General features: G+C 43.3%; 1 protein-coding gene across 1 annotated transcript in view; it reads right to left on the bottom strand.

Moving 5' to 3' along the window:
* LOC138590857 (ryanodine receptor 3-like) overlaps window positions 1-23,354 on the bottom strand; it is an 80,690-nt gene that overhangs the window by 23,762 nt on the left and 33,574 nt on the right. The window contains exons 33-63 of the mRNA XM_069661260.1: window positions 16,997-17,270; window positions 16,784-16,898; window positions 16,050-16,182; window positions 14,951-15,054; window positions 14,670-14,805; window positions 14,320-14,506; window positions 14,097-14,205; window positions 13,896-14,016; window positions 13,186-13,355; window positions 12,118-12,338; window positions 11,737-11,827; window positions 10,842-10,982; window positions 10,074-10,237; window positions 9,867-9,945; window positions 9,292-9,381; window positions 9,054-9,200; window positions 7,265-7,327; window positions 7,034-7,109; window positions 6,612-6,735; window positions 6,372-6,487; window positions 6,220-6,287; window positions 6,013-6,134; window positions 5,803-5,852; window positions 4,578-4,638; window positions 3,440-3,678; window positions 3,079-3,160; window positions 2,847-2,977; window positions 2,283-2,606; window positions 730-970; window positions 530-617; window positions 344-436 (exon numbers count right to left, since the gene is read on the bottom strand). Coding sequence (XP_069517361.1) covers window positions 344-436; window positions 530-617; window positions 730-970; window positions 2,283-2,606; window positions 2,847-2,977; window positions 3,079-3,160; window positions 3,440-3,678; window positions 4,578-4,638; window positions 5,803-5,852; window positions 6,013-6,134; window positions 6,220-6,287; window positions 6,372-6,487; window positions 6,612-6,735; window positions 7,034-7,109; window positions 7,265-7,327; window positions 9,054-9,200; window positions 9,292-9,381; window positions 9,867-9,945; window positions 10,074-10,237; window positions 10,842-10,982; window positions 11,737-11,827; window positions 12,118-12,338; window positions 13,186-13,355; window positions 13,896-14,016; window positions 14,097-14,205; window positions 14,320-14,506; window positions 14,670-14,805; window positions 14,951-15,054; window positions 16,050-16,182; window positions 16,784-16,898; window positions 16,997-17,270 — 4,160 coding nt within the window. The remainder of the gene's footprint in view (window positions 1-343; window positions 437-529; window positions 618-729; window positions 971-2,282; window positions 2,607-2,846; window positions 2,978-3,078; window positions 3,161-3,439; window positions 3,679-4,577; window positions 4,639-5,802; window positions 5,853-6,012; window positions 6,135-6,219; window positions 6,288-6,371; window positions 6,488-6,611; window positions 6,736-7,033; window positions 7,110-7,264; window positions 7,328-9,053; window positions 9,201-9,291; window positions 9,382-9,866; window positions 9,946-10,073; window positions 10,238-10,841; window positions 10,983-11,736; window positions 11,828-12,117; window positions 12,339-13,185; window positions 13,356-13,895; window positions 14,017-14,096; window positions 14,206-14,319; window positions 14,507-14,669; window positions 14,806-14,950; window positions 15,055-16,049; window positions 16,183-16,783; window positions 16,899-16,996; window positions 17,271-23,354) is intronic.

The following is a 23,354-nucleotide window of genomic DNA, read 5'->3' on the forward strand; positions in this document are numbered from 1 at the left end:
TTGTTTGCCTTTAAACTGCTAAACCAGGCAAGACAAGAAATCAAATGTTCTGACCCCTGCAATGCAAACAAGGGCTCAGAGTATGGAGGAAAATATTTGTCTACTGAGGGGTGAGTGTTAGTTTTTGTTATTTAGTGTAAGAAGCATGCATGCATAAATTCATACACACATACATACACAGTCAGGCTAGTCAGAGTCAGGTTTGATCCTGCTTATATAAGGATCTCTTTCACCTTTAAATTGACATACTTTTTATGGGTCAAGGTGCCTTTACACATTACTAAAAGAGTTTTAATCTGCTTTCAGAATATAAAGTGAACATGCATGCAAATACAAAGCCTACCTTGGACATCTTGGTTTTATTATCTCCCGTCAAGAAGGAGAGGTTGTTGATTTCATTCTGGACCACGAAGTTCTGCTCTTCTCTTTTGAAATTCTGCAGAAAGACAAATGCCAAAGGGAGGTATTTATTTTCATTCATTAAGGCTGTTTCTTGTCTCTGAACATGGATGGAGATGAGAAGACTCACATGTGACTTGCACCAGAGGATAAATATCTCAGCGACCATTCTGAAGAGCTCGTTGGAGTCGGCGTCTGGCTCTTTCAGCCACCTGGACCTGCAAGATTAATACCTCCTCTTTATCTTTTCTGCAAGCGCTCACATTTGCCTCACCTTCTCCTAAATGCTCCTTAAAAACAACTTTGTCATCCACTTCTCAGTGAGCTAACCTGTTGTTGTCCACGTAGCGGATGAGCATGGGGTAAAAGGCGTACAGGTCCCTGCAGAGGACGGCAAACTCGTCCAGGATGAGCAGCTCGGCCTCCTGTGTGTCTCCTTTGCTGTCTGCTTTCAACAGCTCTTCCTCCGACACCACCTTCACCGTCTTCTTCTTTAGCTTCTCCAGCGTAGGCAGGAAGTGGCTCTTTAGGAGGTCTGCACGGGCCTTGCTGATGATGGGTTGCACGTAAACTGAACAGTGAGAGAGACAGGATGTCAGCGTTTTACAGTATTTACATTTAATATAGAAAAAATAGAGATGTTCCAGTATCATTTATTTTTTCTTCATGCTACCTTGATTTTAGTACTTTGGGTGAGTACAGCTCAGAAACAAGTTCAATAAAAAAGTTATTTTTTTATTAGCTGTCAGCTTGCATACATCTGAGAGTTAATAGAAGACAAGCAACGATCAAGACAGGAGGGAACAAAGTCAGTAAGTTCTAACAAACAGCTTCAAGTGCAAGGTCTTTAGCTTCTTCTTAAAGGTGAAAGGGACTCTGCGGACCCAATAGAGTTTGGTAATTCATTCCACCCCCCCGGAACTACAGAGGAGAAGAGTCTAGTTAAGGACTTAGGGCCCTGTTGTGATGGGAGTACCAGGTGCCTTTCATTGGCAGAGCGTAGGAGGGAGTGTCGACCTGGATGAGGGCGTTCAGGTAGGCAGGAGCGGTTTTGTTGCTGTTTTGTAAGCGAGCAACAGGGTTTTGAATTTGATGCGAGCGGCAACTGAGAGCCAGTGGAGGGATATGAACAATGGAGTGACATGTGCCGTTTTGGGTTGGTTGAAGAGCAGTCGAGCTGCTGCGTTGTGGATCATCAGCAGAGGTTTGAATGTGCATGCAGGAAGGCCTGCAAGTAGGGAGTTGGCATGGCTCAGTACCTAAAAACAAGCATCTAGAAACAAGCCAAGCATAGCTTAGCAGCAGCTCGGCTTTCGACCCATCCTGACCTGTTGTATGCATACAACAGTGTCAGAGAAACCCAAATTTTCTATTTATAACAGCTTAATTTTGTGCTTTTATATTGTATTAATTATATTGTCTTTGAATACGAAAATCAGCCTTTGATTGATAATAGGAAAACGCTGATTACTGGCATTTTGCAAGCTTTGACTAATGCTACACCCGGCTAGCAGCGCCCTGTTCTTCTTTGCAGCTCTAAAACAGTAGTTAATAATGGCAGCTGTGACCAATGTAATTGTTGGGTAGGTTCATTATTTTTGAGAAGAAGAACCTAGTGAATGTTTAGTAGCTGATGAATTACTGTTTCTGAGTATTTCATTGATTTTACCCTCTAAAGCGGGAGGATTTTGGATACTGATTTCAGTATCAAAACACTCTTATCGAAGGTTTATCTTTATACGGAAAGTATTTCAGTAACACTTCACATCAGTTGTAGTATAAGGCCCAAGGTGTCCCTATATTGTTGGGGTTTTAACAGGTTATAATTGTCCACAACATATTCTTTTCTATTAACATGACCTGTTACAGGAACCCATACCCACCTGCAATCCTCTTCATCCAGGAGGCCTCGTCAATGCCCAGGTTGTTGTTGAGGATCTTGAGGATGTTGCCGAGGATGAGGCTGAGGTGCTCCGAGGTGACGGTGGTGCAGCAGACGCTGCCCCCGCTGGCCGGCTGGTTCTCGGGCCCCCTCTCCCACCAGTAGGAGAGATAGTTGCACAGCATGGGCAGCACCACCTCGATAACGTGAGGCATCTCTGTGTAGCGAGCTCCGGACTCGGCCATGTCGTTGATGTCCTTCATCAGGCCGTCCAGGCGCGGCATGCCGGGACACATCTCCTCCACTGAGTCTGGTATGCCGAGGACTGAAAACACCACAGAGGAAACACGCCATTACCTTTTCAAATGACAGTGTTTTTACTTCTTTTATTTTAAAGAGGAGGGATATTTCTTAGAGATATACAAATAATGTACAAAATGAATGATGAAATAATTATAAAAGGTTGTTAGAGACAGCAAGTGCTTTATCCATATTAACAGCTGTTTGATTCACCACCTCGTTCCAGCTCTGGTAATGAACTGCAGAATAATTAGATATGACTCACTGGCTCGTTCTCTGGCGCTCTTTGTATTAAAGACGGAGCAGGGGTTGTATGTGTTGAGCAGCGGCTCCAGGAAGGCCACGGGCATGGCTCCAGCCAGGGTGGCCAGACACTGACCGAGAGCTGGGAGCTGTCTGAGAGACACACGGAGGGGTGAGAGTTGGTGAAAGCTGCACAGAATATATGGCTGAATTTCTTCACTCAGTCAATTCACACGATGCTGATGATGAGATACCTTTCCACATAGATGTTTTTCCCGGTGCCCAGCGCATAGAGGCTGGTCAGGATTCGATAGCAGGACACTTGGACGTCATCCACTGGAAAAGATATAGAAGATCAGGACAAGACCTCTGTAGGCAAGTAGCTAAGTGTTGTAAAGGCCCGTGTAAAAGTCCTTTGTTATGTTGCTAATTCATATTTATGAGGGGGGCTTCACTGTACATCTGTGTAAGTAAATGGTAGATATGTTCCTGAGTATCAGGATGTAAGAAACATGTTATCACTGCACTCTGTGGGAGTTAACGTTGACACTTGACTCCAGTTCTTTAGCACCCTCTCACACAATGTTTGATCATTCCTGTGCTGTCAGGACTCACAAAGCAGGTCGACTCCAAAGTGGTGCTGAGTGATGTGCTCAAACAGAGCGGTTAAAATGGGGAGCAGAGCTACGGTGGTGTAGTTGATATTCTGCGACACCCCTTTCATCTGCGAGCGGGAGTGAGTGAACTTCCCCAGCTTCAGGTTCTCAAACGTCTTCTCCAAGTCTTCCGCCGCGTTCTCAAAGAATGTCCTCAGCCCCACCCTCACCAGCTCGGAGCCAGACTTCATCACCGTCCTGGTGGAGGGAAAGAGAGTTTAATGAACGACGGGAACCAAATGAGGCGATATGCAAGGACAGAGCTATAATAAACCACTGGATACCCCTCTGAGTGCAAAGGACAACACTGTTTACCCGCAGCAGGACACAATTACTTCACTCTCAGTCTGTGAAGAACATGAAATATGAGGCATGAGCATCAACCTGACCGCCCTTACACTGCATCATGGATGATTTATCTAATGAACGAAGTGGATATTTAAATCTAAGGTGCATGTGCCGACGTTTGAGCGTAGACGTATCATGACACTCTGAAATAGCTCAACATTAATGTGATTAGAGCGTCCATTTTCAGCTTTTACAGTTCATAACATTGCTAAATGAATCACCCATTGTTATTCATTGATTGTCTTAGAAGCAAGGACAAATGAAAGACAGAGTCTGTGAGCATCAGCTGGAGCTCTTCAACACAAACAAGACACAATGATAAAGTGCCGGTCTGGCCTCATTGTGTGCGAGCTTTATTAACAAACAGTACATTGTCTCTTAAGAACACTACAAGCCTCGGGCAACATGTGGCGCATGAAATTTGCCGTGCCTGTTTAAATGCCAGAAGATGCTCTTTGTTAATGCCAGCGCCTCCCACAAGACAGAGGAGTCACAACTGTTTTAAAAAATGCTCATGACAAATGTGCTCCTCTAGAGGGTCGGACAGAGGTTAGATCATCGCTTCATGCAGGGAAAATTTAAGTGATTTTTTAAACATTTAGCATTAAAACAGTAATTATTGAGCCGAGGGCTGTTGTTAACATTTAAACAATTTTTGGTTTCTTTTTTTCTCCAACTTAAATTTTTATAAGGAACAAAAAGCTGCCAGGCATTTTGTGAGTCTCCAGTGCTGCCTAATTTGTACTCACCTGGTGTCCAGGGTGTGTGCCAGGATATGCAGACAGCTGACAATGGTAGTGGAGTCGCTCCCTGTGAGACAACACAAACACCAGACATAAATAGTAAACAAACACAGTCAGACATGTTGAGGCGACCTTCTTGACCTGAACTGAGCCTCTCAGGGTAGCCAATTAAATTGCTGGGTTAAGAGTTCAGTTATATTTGGTAAGGGTAGAGGATCAATACAAAATTGGTCAACTCAGCTGGTTGTGGGATACATACTGTGGTTAAGGGCGCAGCGGTTAAATGAACAAATTTAGTGGTTAAGGTGATTAAAGCCTCAAAATCTAAATAATCAATCAACCTTTTGGATGAAAAGGCTCAAGCTGCTTTTGTTTAAAGTGATCATCTTGAAGATTTTCTCGTAAATAAATGTCTGTTAAGTCTTCATCTATCGCAGAATGAGGTAACACAATTGTGATTGAGCCTATGACCCTCTAATGAAAGCCTTTGCAGATGCAGTATATGGTATTATTGTGAACTAGGTGTCTCTGGCGACATTCGCGGAAAAAATCAAAAACAGCGCCCAGTTAGTGACGTGTTTTTCATCACTCAGCAGTGGTTGGTCTGCCAGAGAGGGTAGGTGGAGCTAAGCTGCTACTTTTCCAGTCTTGCGAGTAAACAGTAATCTACTATGGCTGAACAAACAAAGAAAAGATCGATGACTACAGATACAACTTCAAAAATAAGAGAAAGTCCAAAGAAAAAGAAACAAATTCGACGCTCAGATGAAGGCAAACAGTCTAAACAGGAAACGGACCGTCAGCGAGGAAAATCGGAGCCAACCGTGGACGTCACACATGCAACACTGTCTGGATATCTGGGAAGTGTGCTCCCGCAATAACCGTTTAACGCCATAGGTGGCGCCAAAGAGAACAAAACTGAAATCTTTGAGATTGCCACTTTAACATCTGATATCTCATTTGTTTAACATACTAAAGTAAAGTTGTGCTAATAAATGCTCCAGTGACGTCTAACATGCTTCCAATAGGTTTTACGCATTTAATAAAGACCTGATTACAAGAGATCCAAACAGGCACCAAAGAGAAAAAACTTAAGACATATAAATATAATAATATAATAAATATAATATTAATAATAATAAAAATAATAATCATCATCATCAACATAGACCCACTTTTACAACACACACACACATACACAGTGCTGACCAGTCAGTAGTAATCAGCTTACCAAAGAGAGAAATCCTATGTCTGACAAGAGCTGCCAGTTTACAGAACAGGCTGGAGGTGTGATGGATAGACAAAGGGAGGAAATCACACAGTTACAATGATTATATTCTTGGAGAGAAGATTAGTAATTAAGAGTTTAGTTTCAAGATTGGTGAAGAGTTAATGTCATGCTATATTGCTGTAGATTAAAGTGAATGTGTGCATTTTGTACCTGGTGACCATCTCCTTCTCCTTGTTGGAGGCGTAGCCGCTGCTGCTCAAGTTTTTATTGGGGGAGGAGAGGAAGTAGAGGGAGTGGTTCTTAAAGTACTGGTCGATGAGTGGAAGAAGAACCTGAAGAAGAAGATAAAGAAAATGTCAGATCAAGTTGATGTAAATTTTATTCAAAAGATCAATCAGCTGAATGTCAAATACTTACTTTGGCGAAAAACTTGATTTCCTGTTCATGAGGGGACCTGTCTGTTTTACCACTGGCAGCCATGGCCTCTGGATGGATATAAAAGTACATGAAGTCAGTAATTATACTACTTTAAATCTCTTGTAGTCAGGTCCTATGCTATATTAACTCACCAAGGTGAGCGATGAACTCCTGAGCTGAGTCAACATACTTGAGCAGCTTCTTGAGAAACTTGTAAGCAAACCTTTTCTCCATAGAAGAAGAATCCTGCTCCAAGTCCTTTAAACCTCTGTAACACAATAAGATATCAGAAATAAAGTCATTTTTAATAGCTTTTGATCAAGGTTAAAGTTGTAAAATTTCTGCAATGCCTTAATGTGATAAATAAAGACAGATATGATTAAAGTGTAGACCTTGTGATGCTGTATCCATTGATCTGCAGGAAGCGGAAAAGGTCCTGGGCCTTCTCTCGATCACGGGCTTTCTCCTTGGCTGTCAGTGTTTCGTAAGGAACCAACAGAGGGTGTGTTCCCCCACCTGAAATTACAGACAACGTTGTGTTAAGTTAGACTTAATTCGCCACGTCTCTTCTCTGTGTGTCTGTGTAAAGGCAGATGGTGACATGAAGCGGATATACCGCTCAAATGAACCTATTCAGTCAAAATCAGCAAGCTAAAGACATGCATATGCTCTCAAACACATACAAACACAGCAACCAAATGGCAATTAACATCCACCCACACACAAACACACGCACAAACAAACAGTATCTTCCTCTCTGCTGCAGGTATCTGTGTAATATATGCGTCTATGATTAACATTATTAAGAAATCACCTCTGCATCCGAGGTCACTCTTTTTCTTCTTGGCCCAGATGTTATGGTAATTTTCAGCCAACACCTCCACCATCCCCTTGGACCAAAAGACAAGCAGTGCATCTCAGTCAGAAACACGTCCCACCCACGTTACTCTTTATTCAGGAAATATTGCATCTAGTATTCCGACATAAAGATTGTTTGATGTTAAAAAGACAAAGAGTACGACAAAACAAATGTTAAGTTGCTCACCTGCAATTCTCTGGATAGAACCACGTTGCTCGTGTCTATCGGGCTCGGATTGAAGCCGTTTGCCTGGAGATGTTCAAAAAGATTTAACAGTATGTTAACAGCTTAAAATAACACTTTGATAACACAAAATGTCTGCTCAAGTAGCACTTAAAGGATTAGTCTGTGTTTTTAGGCTTTCTGTCGATTATACAGGAAGATTAGCAACACAATTAAATTTGTGTCCACAGCATCACTAACTGATCTGATTGTTTTCAACTGCATACAGTTGCTGCTGTACCTCATGTTGCAATTAGGAGTTTGAGAAATCTAGTTGGGAAGAAGAGACAAATCAAATCAATGCATGAATAGCTAAAATAGTTTTGTCGAGAGTATACAGTTGAAATCTTTAGCTAGCAGTAACACTAATGGTCTAAAAACTAGTTAGTAGCTAAACGTCAAGAAAAAACTGTTGAATAGCAAAGGAATAAACAGTTAAAATACTTAATGTTAATGCTAATGGTACAGCATATAACAGTTGAAATTGTAATCAAAAAGTACAGTAAATGAACTGTTGAAATAATTCATGTTAGCTAAACATACAGTAAACAAACAGTAGAAAAAGGGTCAAACTAATAATTAAAAGTATCAAACATACATTTTAATTTAGCTAAAAGTGACAGTTACAACTTAAAATAATTAGCAAATGAAAACCTATTGAAAGAGTTAACTAAAAGGATAACCCACTAATCAGTTACAGTTAGCTAAAATTAAAACAGTTGAAATAGCTAGCTTAAACGAACAGTTAAAAGTAAAAAAAAGCTTAAAGTAATGAATTAACAGTTGCAATTCTTGGCTAGAAGTTAAAACTAGCAAAAGTAACAAGTAAAAGTGAGTAAAAAAGTAATAAAGTAAGGTTTCAAAAACTATTGAAAGAGTTGACTTAAAAGATAACTTGTTGACAGCTAACGTTAGCTAGAGGAGTAATAGTTAGCTAGCTTATGGTAATTCATAAATGGTTAAAATTCCAGAAACATCCTCTCCAAGTGATAGTATAAACGCATACTTGACCAAAGCAACCTGCACAAAGTCATTTAATGAAAAAGTATTTAGCTTTATCCACTTTTATACGAATAATAAAAGTTTTTATTACAATCCGCTCTCAATTCCTGTCTTCAGCCCCTGCTCTATTTCCCAGCACATTTACTTTATTCCTGCCATTCTCCACCTCTCCACCAGATGACCACAAACTTTCCCTTCTTTTCCACACACCTGTTCACTGTTACAATCAGCCCTAGATTTGACCTGGCCTTCCTGCCCACCTGCACATCTCCACTTCACTTATTAGCCTCCTTCCATGTACAACAGACTTCTTCATTAGTCATTTGTTAGTTTGTACTTGTTGCATGAGCCTTTTTTTAAAAGAGTTTCTTTGTTCTTCATGACTATCCTTCCAACTGCTTCCTGTTATGGGTTTGTCTGCTACTGGGCAATAAATCATTGTCCAACTGTCCAACCGTCTGAGTGCAGGATGAAAAGACCCAAACACAAAGCAGTGATAGTTTATGGTCCATATTGTTGTAGATAATCATTTAAGAGATTGCCAAGATAGACAAAAAACAACCAAACAACTTTATACCATCTCCTAAAGGATTAGGATTTAATTTCAGGCACTAAAAATATATAATCATGAGATTATCATCATTCTGGACAAACTATTTTGTGGAGAAGTTGGCAGATAACAATCCTATCATTTTGAAGAACAAGCACAATTGCTGTTGTGTTTGTCTCTGTCACTTTCTCTGCACTGTACCTGTGAAGTCTGCGAGATCTTTCGCATTTTCTCCGTCTCCCTCTGTTGAGACATGCTTTCACCATCCTTGGTCCTGTCGATACTCCAACCCATCGCTAGCATACTCTTCAGGGACTCTCTAATAGGCCATCTGTAAATCTCTTTCTCCTGAAGCACAGACACAAAAATGGGGAACGAGGTTTAGGTTATCTCTTCAGTTTTAATCTCCTCACAAACTCAAATATTCAGCATGTTGTACCTTCTCTGTCAGGGCTTTGTAGGTCCTGAGCTGAGGGTGAGTCTTGGCCTTCTCATCAACACAATCTCCATATTTCCATCCAAGCAGCACCTGCGGCAGAAGCACAGAGGAATTCAAAAGGGTGAAAGTAATCCTCGTCGCCTGCACAGTCCCCTAAGGACGTGATTTATTATTTCAGTCTGTGTGAGAGATTAAGTGTGCATCACACATTAAGGAGTCACGGTACATTCAGTTCTTGCTGTCCTCAGCTTTTGTTAATTTTTTTGACAGATGCAAAAATGCCGGATAAGGAGTTGGCAAGAAAGAAAGCAGGGGCTTCACAGAGAGGAGAGTCATTATTGTCAGCATGCCGAGTTTCTTTTTTTAATAAGGAGGAAACACCACCAAAAGAATGAAATGAAAAGAACTAAATCAAGCTACTGATCATTTTCACTCCGTTATGGCTGAAATGTTCCCTGCTAACTTTCAGAGTAGCAGTAGAGAGATATTTAAAGTGTCTGCTCATTTTCCTCAGTCGAATACTGTGTAATTTTACATCCATTCTCCCAGGTGAAACCTCTTATATTTGGCCTTACCTTCTCTGCGGACCACTTCTCATGGGAATGCTCTGCATATTTGTTGGCAAAGTGTTCGAGCTTCTCTGGAAGAGCAATGCTGGAAAAAGACAATGATTCAGCTTGTGTATGCAAATGTATGTTAACTGAAGTCATGTCCTGTGCATATTATCAAAGTAGTCAGGCTGATACTAGAGTTCTTATTGATCTGGCTCCAACAAAGCTTACTTAGCAGTATTGATGGGTTTGGGGTCAAAGTTGCCCTGAGCGTCTACAGAAACAGGCTTCTCCACAGCTGTACCAATGGAGGCGTCCACGTAGTCCGGCGGCAAAGCTCCAGCTATGGCACTGAGGCAAGGCATGGCCATCTTGAACAGCTCTGCGTCATACTTCTGCCGAGCAAGAGGGAGAAAATTACAGAGTAAATGCAAAACTCAGCTCTTTAAAGTCTGTTTTAGTACAGTCGTGCAAAATCTTATTTAACGAATACAAGTAATATGCCTCGCTCTTTTAAAGTGGTACTTAAATAGAGCTGCACAGCTACTTCAGTCAAAGTGTAACGGCGCAGGGGCCCAGCCTTAATGAAGAATTATTCTTAGAGCTGAAGATCCAAAGTGCGAGAGGCTTTGGATCAATGCTGCCTGTCGAGATATTGATGTTTTCAGGCCGGCCCTTTGCACAGCCTCCTTTCATGAGTGTGCATTTAGCGAGATGTGCTGAGTGCAGCCATCTGCATCATGAACAGACCTCACGATATTGGTGCCAATAAGTCCTCCACATTCATACATGTTAATCAAGACTGTGATTAATGAGGTGTCTTTATTTAACTGTTTATCACTGTTTGAGAGCATTTACTGTATGACACTCCCTTACAAATTCCTTTTTAAGAAGTACTAGGTTTCGGCCTTTTGCCAAATACATGCTAATGATGATTGCTCGGAAAATGATGGAGTCACAACGTAATGCTGAAGGACGCCAATAAGAAACTTTACTCACCCTCTGGGAGAGAGAATCAAACACTCCCCAGAAGATCTTCTTGGTGAGCTGCAGCTCATCCTCGGACGCTGTGCCGTAGCTGCCCCAGCCCGACGGGAGGCAGTAGTACTTCCAGTTCTGCTCATAGTGGTTGGTTAGCAGCTGGAGGACACACACGCAAGTCAAGCAGACTAATAAATACACAGAATTTAGTAAACAAGACAGTTAACAGTGTTTTCAATGACGGGCAGCACACATGCTCTCATCACACCGGCACATGGCCATGCAGGAATAGCAAACAGCACCTCAAAGGAAATCATCCGCCCACGCTCGGCTCAAATGAAATCCAAATGTGTACATGAAAGTATGGGACAAGTGTGTTTGCAATCTCACAGGCCAGTCACAATCTATTACATCTCCAGTATTTCTCTGGTGTGGCCAGACGGATGGAGTCGAGCGGTGGAGCCAACAAGCCTGTAATCACAGACTCCAATACTTCATCTCCTTGTTTTTCCTCCTGTGGCTGCCTTCTTCTTCCACACCTGATGATTAACACCCCGGGTTGTGTTTGCACCTCTTAGTGTGTGTGTGTGTGTGTGTGTGTGTGTGTGTGTGTGTGTGATACTAAGCGCAAAAGGTGAACAACAGTTTATTAAAAGTACACCTTCAATAGAGTTAGTTGAAAAAGGCTGTTGGTACCTTGGTAGAGAGCTGTCAATCAACTGAATTAAGATGATCAAGCAGTGAAAATACAGACGAAACAAAGGTGAGATTATGAGGAAAACACACATAATGAGGCAGACAGAAAAAAACTAAAACTGAGGCATTCCAGCAGAGCAACAGGCAACTGCATAAAGGCAAGAAAAAGGCCGGCGGCGGTGTTAAGAGTGAGAAAAGTGAAGAAACTGTTGCCCACCCTGAGAGGCATCTTGCAGTAATCAGTGAGCAAGGGCACATCAAAGACGAGCCGGCGCAGGAGCTGCTGCAGCATGGAGGGGCGCAGGTGCCTGCAGAATAAGGTGTGAGAGAGATAAGAGTTTCGCTGCCCTGGGCCGCCTTTAACCAGAACATCTTCACAGTCTGACCACTTTTGTCCCACTGATTTATACGGATGTTTAGAGAGACCTTGCCTTGAGTTATTTTACTTTCTCTGTTAGAGAGCAAGGAAAATGTGCATTTGATCTCTGCTGTTCTTGCCAGCATAGAAATCACAAGAGTTGTTTTATCACTAGTAAAAAAAACAACCAAGAGACATTTTTTAACTCTAAACTAAAGCAGAGCATCATATGTCTCTCACTTGCAAACAGCCAGCAGGCACTCCTCGATGGCGTCTCTCTGGGCCTTGGTGAGCGAGCGGCCCTTGGAAAGGCGGTAGATGGTGTGCAGGGTGGAGTCGATGAGGGTGGCGTAGTGCTCGGTGCCGGCAAAGAGAGGGGCGCAGCGGGTGAGGAGGGGTAGCAAGGCGGAGCCGATGAAGCGGTTCATGGCTAGGGCTGTCTCTGTGGTGCACAGGCCCTCCTGTAGAAGAAAGGGTCAAAGGTCAAACAGCATGTTGCAGTGGTGAAATTACTGTTTTGCGTTAGGTGACTCAGTTTTATGTTTGCTACTATTGCCTATGTGGTCGGGTATGACCAGTAGCTTATGGTGGCTAGTGTTAGTTATTGTTAAAAACTTTACATAGATATTGCTGTGAAACTTAAAGGGGGGGTATTATGCTCATTTCAAGCTTCATATTTCACTCTGTGATACCTGTGGAGTAGCTTAGCATAATTTACAGTTTAAAGAGGCCCTCATACAGCCACTGCCTGAAACGATTCAGTCAGCTCTGTCCCTTTAAGAAACCCCGCCCGCTTTCTTCTGATTGGCCAGCTCTCCGAAAGCCTGCTGAAGCTGCACTTAAAGTATGTAGAAAAAACAGTGTGAAACCTGGCGTTCACAGCAGCCTGCAGACTGAGCTGAGATGCTTAGGCTGCCATGTTTAAGCGTTTACAATTATCTCATAGTGACTGTTCAAGAAAACTCACACACATTACTTTTACTCTGTTGTTGCTGTGCTTTCAGTAAACTTTATGTGATGACTTTAACCCAATAATCTGAGACCTTGCCAGTTGAAACGGAGAGTTAAAGAAGCCAGGTTTTACTTTAAAACTTTTGTTAATTCACTTAAAACTCAATCAACTTTTTGTTGATAAATAAGAGTTAGGAACGATTACATAAATCAACCAAAGGGAAACTTGAACCAAGGCTTAATGAGGAGCTTCTCATTAGTTTAAAAGGTTGCCCAATACTATTGATCCTGAATCTCCTTGATGAAGTTCATGTTTTAGAGGCTGTACATTCATCACTTCTCTCCAGCGTTACCCACCGTATCCAGGGAGGTAGCGGCCCTCAGGTCTGGAAGGAAGCCCACCTCGAGCAGGTGAAGCAGAAAGCTCTGGTCCTCGATACCATACACCCTGTCCAAGAACAGCACCATGGGGGCTTTGTGATCTGGACAGAAGCTGGCTGACATGTCCGGCTCTGTGACAGACCCATCTGAGAGAGAATAAGACAGAGTAAGCCACACAGGTGTGGAGCAGCGACATGCCCAGAGAACAGCCTACAGTAAATAATGGCAAGTCTTTTCTGATTAGCGGAGTTGTGTGTATTCATTAAGCAGCGTGCAGCAGCGTGCGGATGAGAGCATTCAGGTGCTGGAGCTTGTTGTCTTCACTCTTGGCCTGCTGACAGAGCCTGTGCAGCAGTGCTCAGGGCAGCAAATTTAAGAGGCGAGCCTTGCCATGCTTACGCCGATCAATCAATAGTGCATGACAGCTCGCTATAGAAATGATTTGGCTTACTCAGAGCTATGGGAGTGTGCAGTAAAGCGCTGTGCTGATTAAAAAGGCATGAGCGGTGAAATGAAATCAATAACGCTCCGCCACGCACTGACTGTGCAGACTTTGGTAACCATTGTACTTTCACGTGAGCGAGCCGCACATCCTGTAGCAGCATGCAGATGAACAGCGTAAGTCCTCTGACGGAAGTGTATTTGCACAGTATCCTGATGTATGTTAGCAGAGTGAGCGTCCGGACCTTTGTTGGTGATCGGCATTTTGAGAGGTATGCTGATAATTCCAACGAGGTCTTCTGTCGGCACCAGAGAGCGCAGGATGGCACGAATACGCAGAGCTTCACCTTTCCCCTTATTGATGAGCTGAAGAGGAGAAAATAAAAGTGAAAATAGAGAAAATCTGTCCAAACAAAAGTAAAAATAAATCCACAGTTTCTTCGTACATGCATCTCTGGGGCACAACGTCCCAACAGGTCGATGAGCGCAGAGTAGAAGGACATGATGGCATTGCCCATGTGAACCACCTCCTCCTCATCGTCACCGTCAGCAGACCTATAAGAGAGAAAAGTCAAGAGCAAAAGCATAAGGCACGAGGGATGAGCAGCTAATCTTAAAGGTAAGACCCTGCATTGATTCGATAAGCTTTGCTTGATCGCGAAGGCTTACGCGTCCGAGCTGACTCCGTGCACAGAGCCCGGCAGGTCCAGAGCCGGAGTCTCAGAGATCTTGATGGCCTCTTTCATGGCGGCCAGCAGACCGTTCCCTCCCTCTCCCCTCAGGGCCGGTCCAAAGCACTCCGGGCGGCGGATGAGCAGCTTGACTACAACGCTGGAGTTCTCCTCCACACTCTCACCTGGAATACAAATGTAAAGCTATATGAGTTCAGCACATACATCAAGCACTCTGTAGCTCCACAGTTGGAGCTTTAATTTAGCTTTAAATGTTTATAAATGGGTAGAAAGAGAGAGAGAGAGAGTAGGAACAGATAGAGAGAGAGATGGTAAATGTAGTCATACCATTGACAAAGACAGCAAACCGCAGGAAGGAAAGGTAACGCTCCCCCTCGATGGGGTTCCAGCCGATGTCTGGATAACCTTTAGCCAGGAGCATCGGACAACTCTGGAGGCCACAGCCGGCGAGGTAAGTGACCACCTACAGGTAGAGCACAACCACAGCACCACATACAGATCAATACTGATTACTCTAACCACACTGCGTGATTTCAAACTGGGTGTTTCCCTTTAACTTTTAGTCTTTTCATGAGGCAGATTCATGCTGCACGTGCGCAAAGTCTTACCTTGTCCAGATCCGGTTCTTCCAGCGCCAGAGCCAGGCCGTTGTTGTCCATCACAGAGGAAGCAGCCACATCGAGAGGAGTGGAGCCCCTCATAGCTGGTGATGCTACAACGCAAAGCACACACTGTATTGTATCAGCCTGTGTCTGTGTGTTGACATGTCAATAAAACAGCAGGGGGTGGTGTTTCCACTCCTTTAAAAGCATCACTTGCAGCTGATCTGCCAGCAGCTGGTCAACATCTGTGTTAGAAAGGTTTGACAGGGTTTATAAAGCACTGTATATATAACACAGAAGACTCTATGATACTGAGGTTACAGCCTGTATATGTTGTGGAGTTTTAATATGAAGCTATTTATAGATTTTAAAGAACTTGTTGTCACCTATTAATGAGCAGCCTGTGAACTGCGTGTGTGTGTGTGTGCGTGACTGGGTGCATGTGTGTGCATCCAGCAGAGACACTCTCTCACCCCAGCAGGGTGCTCTCTGAGTCTGTGGCACTGCCGTCTTCTAACAGAATGGGAGATGAGTCGCTCTCGCTGCTGATAGATACTCAGCGCTCAGACTCACATTTACACACACACGCACGCACACACGTCTTCGAAGGTGCAGGCTGATATATGTGAGCTCGGAGGCGGAGAACATTCCTATGATGGCAAAGTAAAACGTATCAGCCATATTAATGAGGGTGCTGGCAGTTTTTGAATTTGGCTTTCAGATGCTTTAACATGTATGTTTGGCCCTTACAGGTATGTTATTATACATCTCCTCTAACAGCATCCACGAGCATGTCCTGCAGTCTGTATATTCTGGGTTATTCCTGCTGGTACCAGCTTTTTAGATACATCTTGTGATGCGCCTAACACATCATCAGTGATGTTACCTAGGGTCATTGGGTGTTTCGGATCTTTCAACAATCACACACCCTCACCCAGGCGACCCAGTGTACCAGTGTACTTTGCCCTCTTCCTTTCGTTGGCCTCCTCGATGCGGTCCTCTCAGGGAACGGTGAGTTCCAATAGTAATTCGGCTAATCTCAAAAAAGTCTGATCAATAATAGGAATGGCTGCAGCTAAATAAAGACGTAGAGAGGTGTACCCACCGAGGCCAACGCTGCTGTTCTCCAGCAGGTAGCTGAGGTGGTCGAACATGGCCTTCTGGTTCTGGCGGCTGATCCGGCAGAAGTAGCACAGGAAGCGACAGCAGCTGGCCACCATCTTTGGGAAGGCAATTTCCTGTGGAATAGCACGAACAAACTAAGTAAGCAGTTCAAATTTAAAAACAAAACAACTCTAACACATTCACAAGAAAGATCCCTGCACTTCAGAGGACACAAGAATATGCCATTAAGTAGACTGTCTTCATGCTCATTGCTAAGAAATCGTCATTTAACAAAAAGCTACTTGATACTAAGTGGTTTTGGAGAGGCTGCTGCTTTATTCTGGGGTTCTGAGTTTGTTGTAATGACTTCTCTCGGCTTGTTACTGTAAAGTCCCCAGCATGTTTTGCTCCTAATTAACGTCTAAAAAGGCCTGACACCTTCACACACTGCCAGCTAGCCAGCCAGCCACAAGCTGCCCTCTCTGCCCTCCCTCCCAGACTCCGGAGCTGTCAGCCTGACGAGAAAGCCCACCTACTGGGACCACGTCTTCATTAGCGCACACTCACCCTGCGACCATACTTCACACACAAATGATAACAAGCAGAACTGGACTAAAACACAAACTTTTGAAATGAGCAACATCATTTCTGGTTAGGCGACGCAGTAAACCCAGTAGGTGCCTCATTTACAGCCCGTGTAAGCAGAGATTAATAGAGAGGTAGAAGTTGTTAAACCTGGGATTTATCTCCTCCGAGCACATTGACCATGACCTCCATGACAGTCTCATGCATGCCCAGTATTCTCATGAGGTTGGGGTGCTGGTAGAATACTTTATTGTTCATGATGTCCCTGTAAAGAAGCAGAAACATAATGAACACCTAAAATTCACATAAAGCTTTCGTGAAAGAAAACCAAATTGGAGCTCCTCTGCGGCAACCACAACCTACCCCAGCCCATCGATCATGAGCTTCTCCTCCTCTTTCCCCATACGAACAGACAGCAGCGACCTGATCTGGCCGAGGGACGCCAGGAGGTTGATGGTGTCCTGCACCGAGGCAGCGCTGATGGTGTAAGTCTTCCTCATGGCCCGCAGCAGCTCCCCGATGCTGTCGTACTGCCTCCTCAGGAGGCTGAACATCTTTCGGACCAGCTCCGGGTCCTGGATGTGACACTCCTGAGCCCAGCTGACCATCGTCTGAGAGATCAGCTCCTTCAGGTTGGCTGCAAAGACAGAAGCATGAAGATGAGTTTCCTTTTATAAGGGAACAATCATTTAAATGTGTTGCTTTAAACATATTTATGACCTTTTCAACATGTTAACCGCCTGCGACTCGACTGTGTTGGCAAGGGTCAGATACACTGTCAAAAAGTCCAAAAAGGCTCGCAACTCGTGACATGTAAAATCAGAGATATGGCCCTTTATCAGGATATACTATTTGATAGCAGTTAACCTTTACCAAGGGACCAGTCACTTCACATGTCATACTCTTCCCAGACATGAAAAAAATGACATCATTGAACATATTTAAAGGGCAACATTTGTCTTTGTGGCAATGGAACAAGCTGTAAACACAACAGTGACATATCATGGATAAAGCTGCAACAAGGAATCGATTAAATGTCGAAGAAAACAAGAAGCAAAACGTTCCTTCATTCTTCATTTCCGATCAAGCGCTTAGTGTCGTTAATAAAGTAAAACACTTAGGTCACCATCAGGAACGACTTAAGCTGGCACGCAAAATTTCACATGTGCACAGTTGCTGTTTAAACAGAGCTTACTGTACTATCCTCTACACAGCCCACCTGTGGTGTAACTACAGTACAGCTAAAATGAAAAAGCTTCAGGTGGCATACAATGATGCATTTCGAATCCTACTTAAGGTACCAAGGTGGACGAATGCAAGTGGTTTGTTTGTATCTAATAATGTTCCAACCTTCCACGCCATGCTCAGGAATTTAATGTTTCAATTTATGAGTTGATTATTTGACTCTAAAAATGTAATCATGATGGCTTTATGTCAGCCCACGCTAAGTGACACATGGTGTTTTTCTTGTTTCTGGAAACATTGGAAAAATGGTCTTCATGTGTTTTAAATCGCAGGTGTTCTAATGAACTGTTGTCTATTTACTATGCGTTTCATGCTGATTGGGACTTTCCACATCAGCAGAGAAACTGTAATGAACTGAAATGATTTTATTCCTGTTCTATCCCCTTTGTTGTTGTCGTCTCTGTCTTGTGTTGTATGTATTGTGTTTTGATATGGACCTATGTGTCTGATATAATGAAATAAAGTACATTTCTGTGCCATTTATGTCCAGTTACATTTTGTCACCTGACGTTAAAAAGGTGTCACACCCACATTTGTTTGCAAAACATTTACGAAAGCCTTGGGCTGAAGCGCGCTCGTTTCATTCAGCCAGTGGCGGCAGGCCAATAGAGGGTGCTAGGGCGCTGCCCTCCCTAGTGGAGAGTGTGTTTTTATTTTGATTTATTTTATTTTAAAAAACTAATATTAACAAAATTACTTATTTAAATATGTAATATATATACATGTATAGATACATAAAATTATATACATTAATTAATGTTCATTGGAAATGTGGGAAACAAGCGTTAGGCTACTCGTCTCTGCTTTAGGGGCGCTGGAAAAAGCGCCCATAAAACAGAGACGAGTAGCCAATCAGGGACTGTTGCTGGGGCGAGATACGCGCATATCAACATGAATTTGGCCAATCAGCGTCTTAGAAAAGAATCCCCGAAGGGCGATTCTGAAAAAGGCTTGGCTAGCTGGATGTAGCCATGTAAATGCACTATTTTGCTTCCCGTGTTTACTTTTTAAAACTGTCGTAGTGGGATGGTTGTTAAAAACTGAGTATGGCACAGCACAGCCCCACCTAGAATATTATTCACCAGCCGCCACTGCATTCAGCTGCTGTTGATCATTTTTTCATTAAAAGTTGTGAACTTATTGTGAGAGCTGACGTCTTTATGCTTACAGTATTATCTTTGAGTCAGCACCGAGTTAGAGTTGAGCACGGCAGCTCTTTCTTTGTTAGGAAACAAATAAAACACATTTCAATGTTTGACAGACAGCAGCTAAAAGCTAGTGGCTGTCATCTGGTGTTGAACAGGAGGCGTACAGTAAGTTTATCAGAGCTTTCTCACTGAAAGTTGCCTCTGGAAAGTAAACAATGCTGATCAGAGTGAGTCAAAACAGTAAAGATACGAGCAATTAAACCAAAACAATGAGCTGAAAGAAGCTTAAATGCTCAGAAGAGGAATCACAGATTTTGATAATAATTGTCAACGATACAAATGAGCTCTTTAGTAGTAGTAAGCCATAGTAAGATATCCCCCAACACTATGCTGCTTTCAGATGGTTTCAAAACTACATTTTTACACTGAACTTAAAGTAAGATTAAAATACAGAAGGTACAGCTTTGTGCGATTGAGAGTGCTCAACGCGCTGTACTCTTCCTGCATATTACTGCCGTTAAAAGGAAAATACACTGTAACCGTGCTTCCATTAACTCACACCAAGGTCACATCAGGACAGAGCAACCCCCCCCTTACTGTGCTGCTCCCTTAAATGCAAATGTAGACACACATCACCACACACACTGATGCCCTCAATTTCTACACATGTAATTCAGAGGCTGCATTCCCAAACAGGCTTAATGATGCAAACAGCAGGACCTTGAGCACAGGCATAAACAGACAGACGGCTCATCTACAGTGTTTAATGTGTTGGAGTCGAGCTAACAGGACTTCATGCGTGTTACCCGCCACCTTAACAAGCCCTGGCTATTAAAGCAGAGGCAATCAGCTGTGTTTCAACAGTGACTTATTTTCCACTGAAAAGACAACACAGCATGCAACTCATTCATGAAAAGGCACATTTTCAGCGGAGCGGAAAGGAAGCCTTATTATGTAACAAATTAGTGACGGGAAGAGGACGAGGTATTAATAGTTCTGTACAGTATTCGTCTTCTTCTGTGGTTTAATTTGAGGCATTTGTTTGGACAGCTCGTGGGTGGGGTACCCTTAAGGCTTCATTAAAACTGGATCAATAGGGTGTGTGTGTTATTTGTGAGTCTGTGCTAGAGGGTACGAATACGAAAGGAGAGAAAGGCATCAATTAAACAAGTCGGAATCATAAAAGATGGAGCCATTTACGAACAATTGATTTCCTTAAAAGTATTGCAATTAGGTGATTGTGTTTTTAAGACCCCTGTGTCTGCATGCTTGATTGGATCTGTTGGCTTTCCAAAGACTATATGACACAAGGCTGTCAATCAATGCTGGTGTGTGTGTGTGTGTGTTTTGTGCGAGGGGTGGGGGGCCGGCAGAATGTCACACACAGCGGTAACCGATCCTGCCATCGCCGAGAGTCACGTGGGTGTCACAGAAAGGGCAGAGGCGGCGGCTCGTTCCAAAACGAGAAGCGACATTTCTTCCTCTCGGACAAGATGCTTCACAACACCTGACCCTCATTCTGTCACTCTGGCACACACACCTGATTGTCCCCTTTCTGTCTGTTTGGCTCTTGAACACACCCTTCTAGTACTTTCCCCTCACCGCTCCGACCAGTCTAGAGTTACACTGACGGAAGCCAGAGATTTGTATTGTATGAGAGTTAACTCACACAATCCCTCTGCCCTCACACACGCATTTCATCACGCCTGAGCATTAAATGCCGCCGGTGGATAAACCATTCATCAGGCGAGGGAAAGAGAATTCTGTGCTACTTTCCTTTTACTTCATCCTGGTGAAATAATGGCCGAGACACTGGGGCCTTTTGTGTCTTCAGGGTTTCAGTGAGCAAGATGATGTGACGGAGGGAGGAGAAGTTATAGCTGGAGTACCAGCAGAGTAAATCATGTCATCTTCACTGTGTTCGCCCTCCTGCCTCTTTGAAACCCTTTTCTTATGCAGGGTTCTATATTTGTTTTTCAACAGAAACTAAGTTTAAAAAAAAAACATACAGAAAACTACAACTTGCAAAATAATAGGTAAAGGTCAATTCTTTATTCGGTCAGTACTTTAGTTTATAACCAAGTATTTGCAAAACTAAAGACATTTCCAACAGGCTCATATGTATATTTTCTTTAGAGCTAATTAGCATATATTCCCTAGCTAGCTAGCTAACCATGGAAACCATTTGTAGCTAAAAATTAACATGTTAGCATCTTCAATCTGAGCATGTTAGCATGCTGGAGTTAGCATTTAGCTCAAAGTACAGCCAATAGACTGTATAAAAAGATGGACAGCTCCCTAAAGTGAAGCCAAAACCTCTCTATCGCCCCCTGCTGACTGGCTGCTGTATAGGTCATAACACCCGCCTCCTCCATGTTAACAGATGGGACATGAGTCAAACTATAAAATCAAAATACAAGCCAAATAAATTTCACATCCAGTTGTTAATTTTTCTGACAAGTTTATTTTTAATTAGTTTTCCTCTGTTGACTAATCCGGCTCCTGCAGCGGATCTGTTCCGGAGTAGCAGAGTAGAGGAGGAACGGCGAGAGGAGACGTAAAAGAAAAATCACAACAGTCATTGAAGTTTTTATAATTGTTTATATCTGCTTCAGACCTGGGCGCTGGCTTAGCTCAGTAGTTAAATCGGCGGCCGATGTATAGAGGCTATAGTCCTCAAGACGTCAACACTGCAGCTCCACCATCCGATCCCTACTGTGCAGGCTCTGGCTCTAAATTTGCAAGATGGCAGCGCCCACTTCCAGGGGAATTTTGGCTTCACTTTAGTATAATAAGAGGAGACCGAGACGTGTCATCCATCTATATATACAGTCATTGGTACAGCCAACTCACAAAGTTGCTGGTCTGGCTGTAAACCCTTTCCTGCCAGGAAAAGGGAAACAAAAATGGCTTCAAAAAACAGGCCAAGCAACTTACAGTAAATATAATCACAAAAAATATTCCCCCTCAAAAAACACTTTGCACAGATACAACAGTTTGCCTGTAGAGATTTACACTGATTCCCCTCTCTCTCCCCGCTCTCTCTCTGACTCCTCCAGCTGTTACAGAAGTAGATGTGACGCTCCTGAACTGCAGCTGCCACCACCAACCTGCCTTCGAATCAATCAGCGCTCACACAACACCCTTCAGAGACCACGAGCCACACCACCACCCGAAGCACTATTTAAAGTGAAAAATACACACTCCTCTATTTTCATCCCACCTGGCTCCTGGGAGATCGGTGTGGTCGTCTTATTTGCTCCTTGTCAGGGTCACACTGGACCCCGGCGGAGAGATTGGCTTTCAGCATCTGCAGTCAGTTACACATATTTCTGCCCAAGTTTATCCAGAGGGGAATTAGGGCTCTTCTTCGACAGCGATGGTAAGGCAATCACAAGACCCTCAGAAGGCTTTGTAGAACATTAGTTAGTCCCTTTCTACTTTAGGCAATCAAAGCCAGACACACGGGTCTTGTTTTATGTCCAGAGCAGGGACATTTTAAATCACACCTTAGTGAAAAATTGCTGCCATAAACTGAGACACACACTTATAAATAAATCTCAGTGAGCAGCAGGTTTGAATCACACACCGCTTTCTAAACTGAAGGCCGACAGAACAAGAAGAAAGAATTTTCGTCCTGTTAAGTTATAATTTGCAATCAGCGACGGCGGTCGGCGGTCCCTTACAGAGAAAAGTACCTGAGATTGAAAATAAGACACATCTTGTTCTTCATTTATCCTGTTGTGGCATCGCTGTTATTGAGTGCTGTGACTGAAATCCCCGTGTGTGCTCACGATCGTGTTATATGTCCGTATGTGTCTATAAGTTTGAACAATCGAAGGATTTGGTTTGATCGCTGTTTTTTCCTCTCCTCTCTCGTCTCCCCGAACGGCTGAAGGAAGATGCTCCTCAGTCTAGAGCCTCCCTCTGTCTTCGCCGACCCGGCTCCATATATTACCATAATAGAATTGAAAAGAAATTGAAATGGAAATGAGAGCCACGGGTGACACAGTCCACATGACACCAGCAGACAAACGGAGGCAAAGCTGAGGGTGCTGGAGGTGCAACACGGGAGCTCCTGCGTTTTAATTCTTTCTCTAAGCGAGGGACACAGACGCAGAGCTCGTACAGAAAGAGGTGAAAGACAGCATAAAGAGCAGAATGTAGTGAGGTGTGAATGGACAGCGTGTGAGAGGAGTGTGCGCTTTTTTATGGAAATCACAAATGTACAAGCTGTATAGAAAGAAAATACTTCAATGTCTTTCTCAAGGGCGCTTTTTTTGGGACGTTTTAGACGTTTGGACCTCGAAATAAAACCTTACAGAGTC

Source organism: Semicossyphus pulcher, unplaced genomic scaffold (assembly GCF_022749685.1).
Source record: "Semicossyphus pulcher isolate SPU_LCO1_2020_fin unplaced genomic scaffold, fSemPul1.0.p SCAF_14, whole genome shotgun sequence".
In the NCBI taxonomy this organism is placed as follows: domain Eukaryota; kingdom Metazoa; phylum Chordata; class Actinopteri; order Labriformes; family Labridae; genus Semicossyphus; species Semicossyphus pulcher.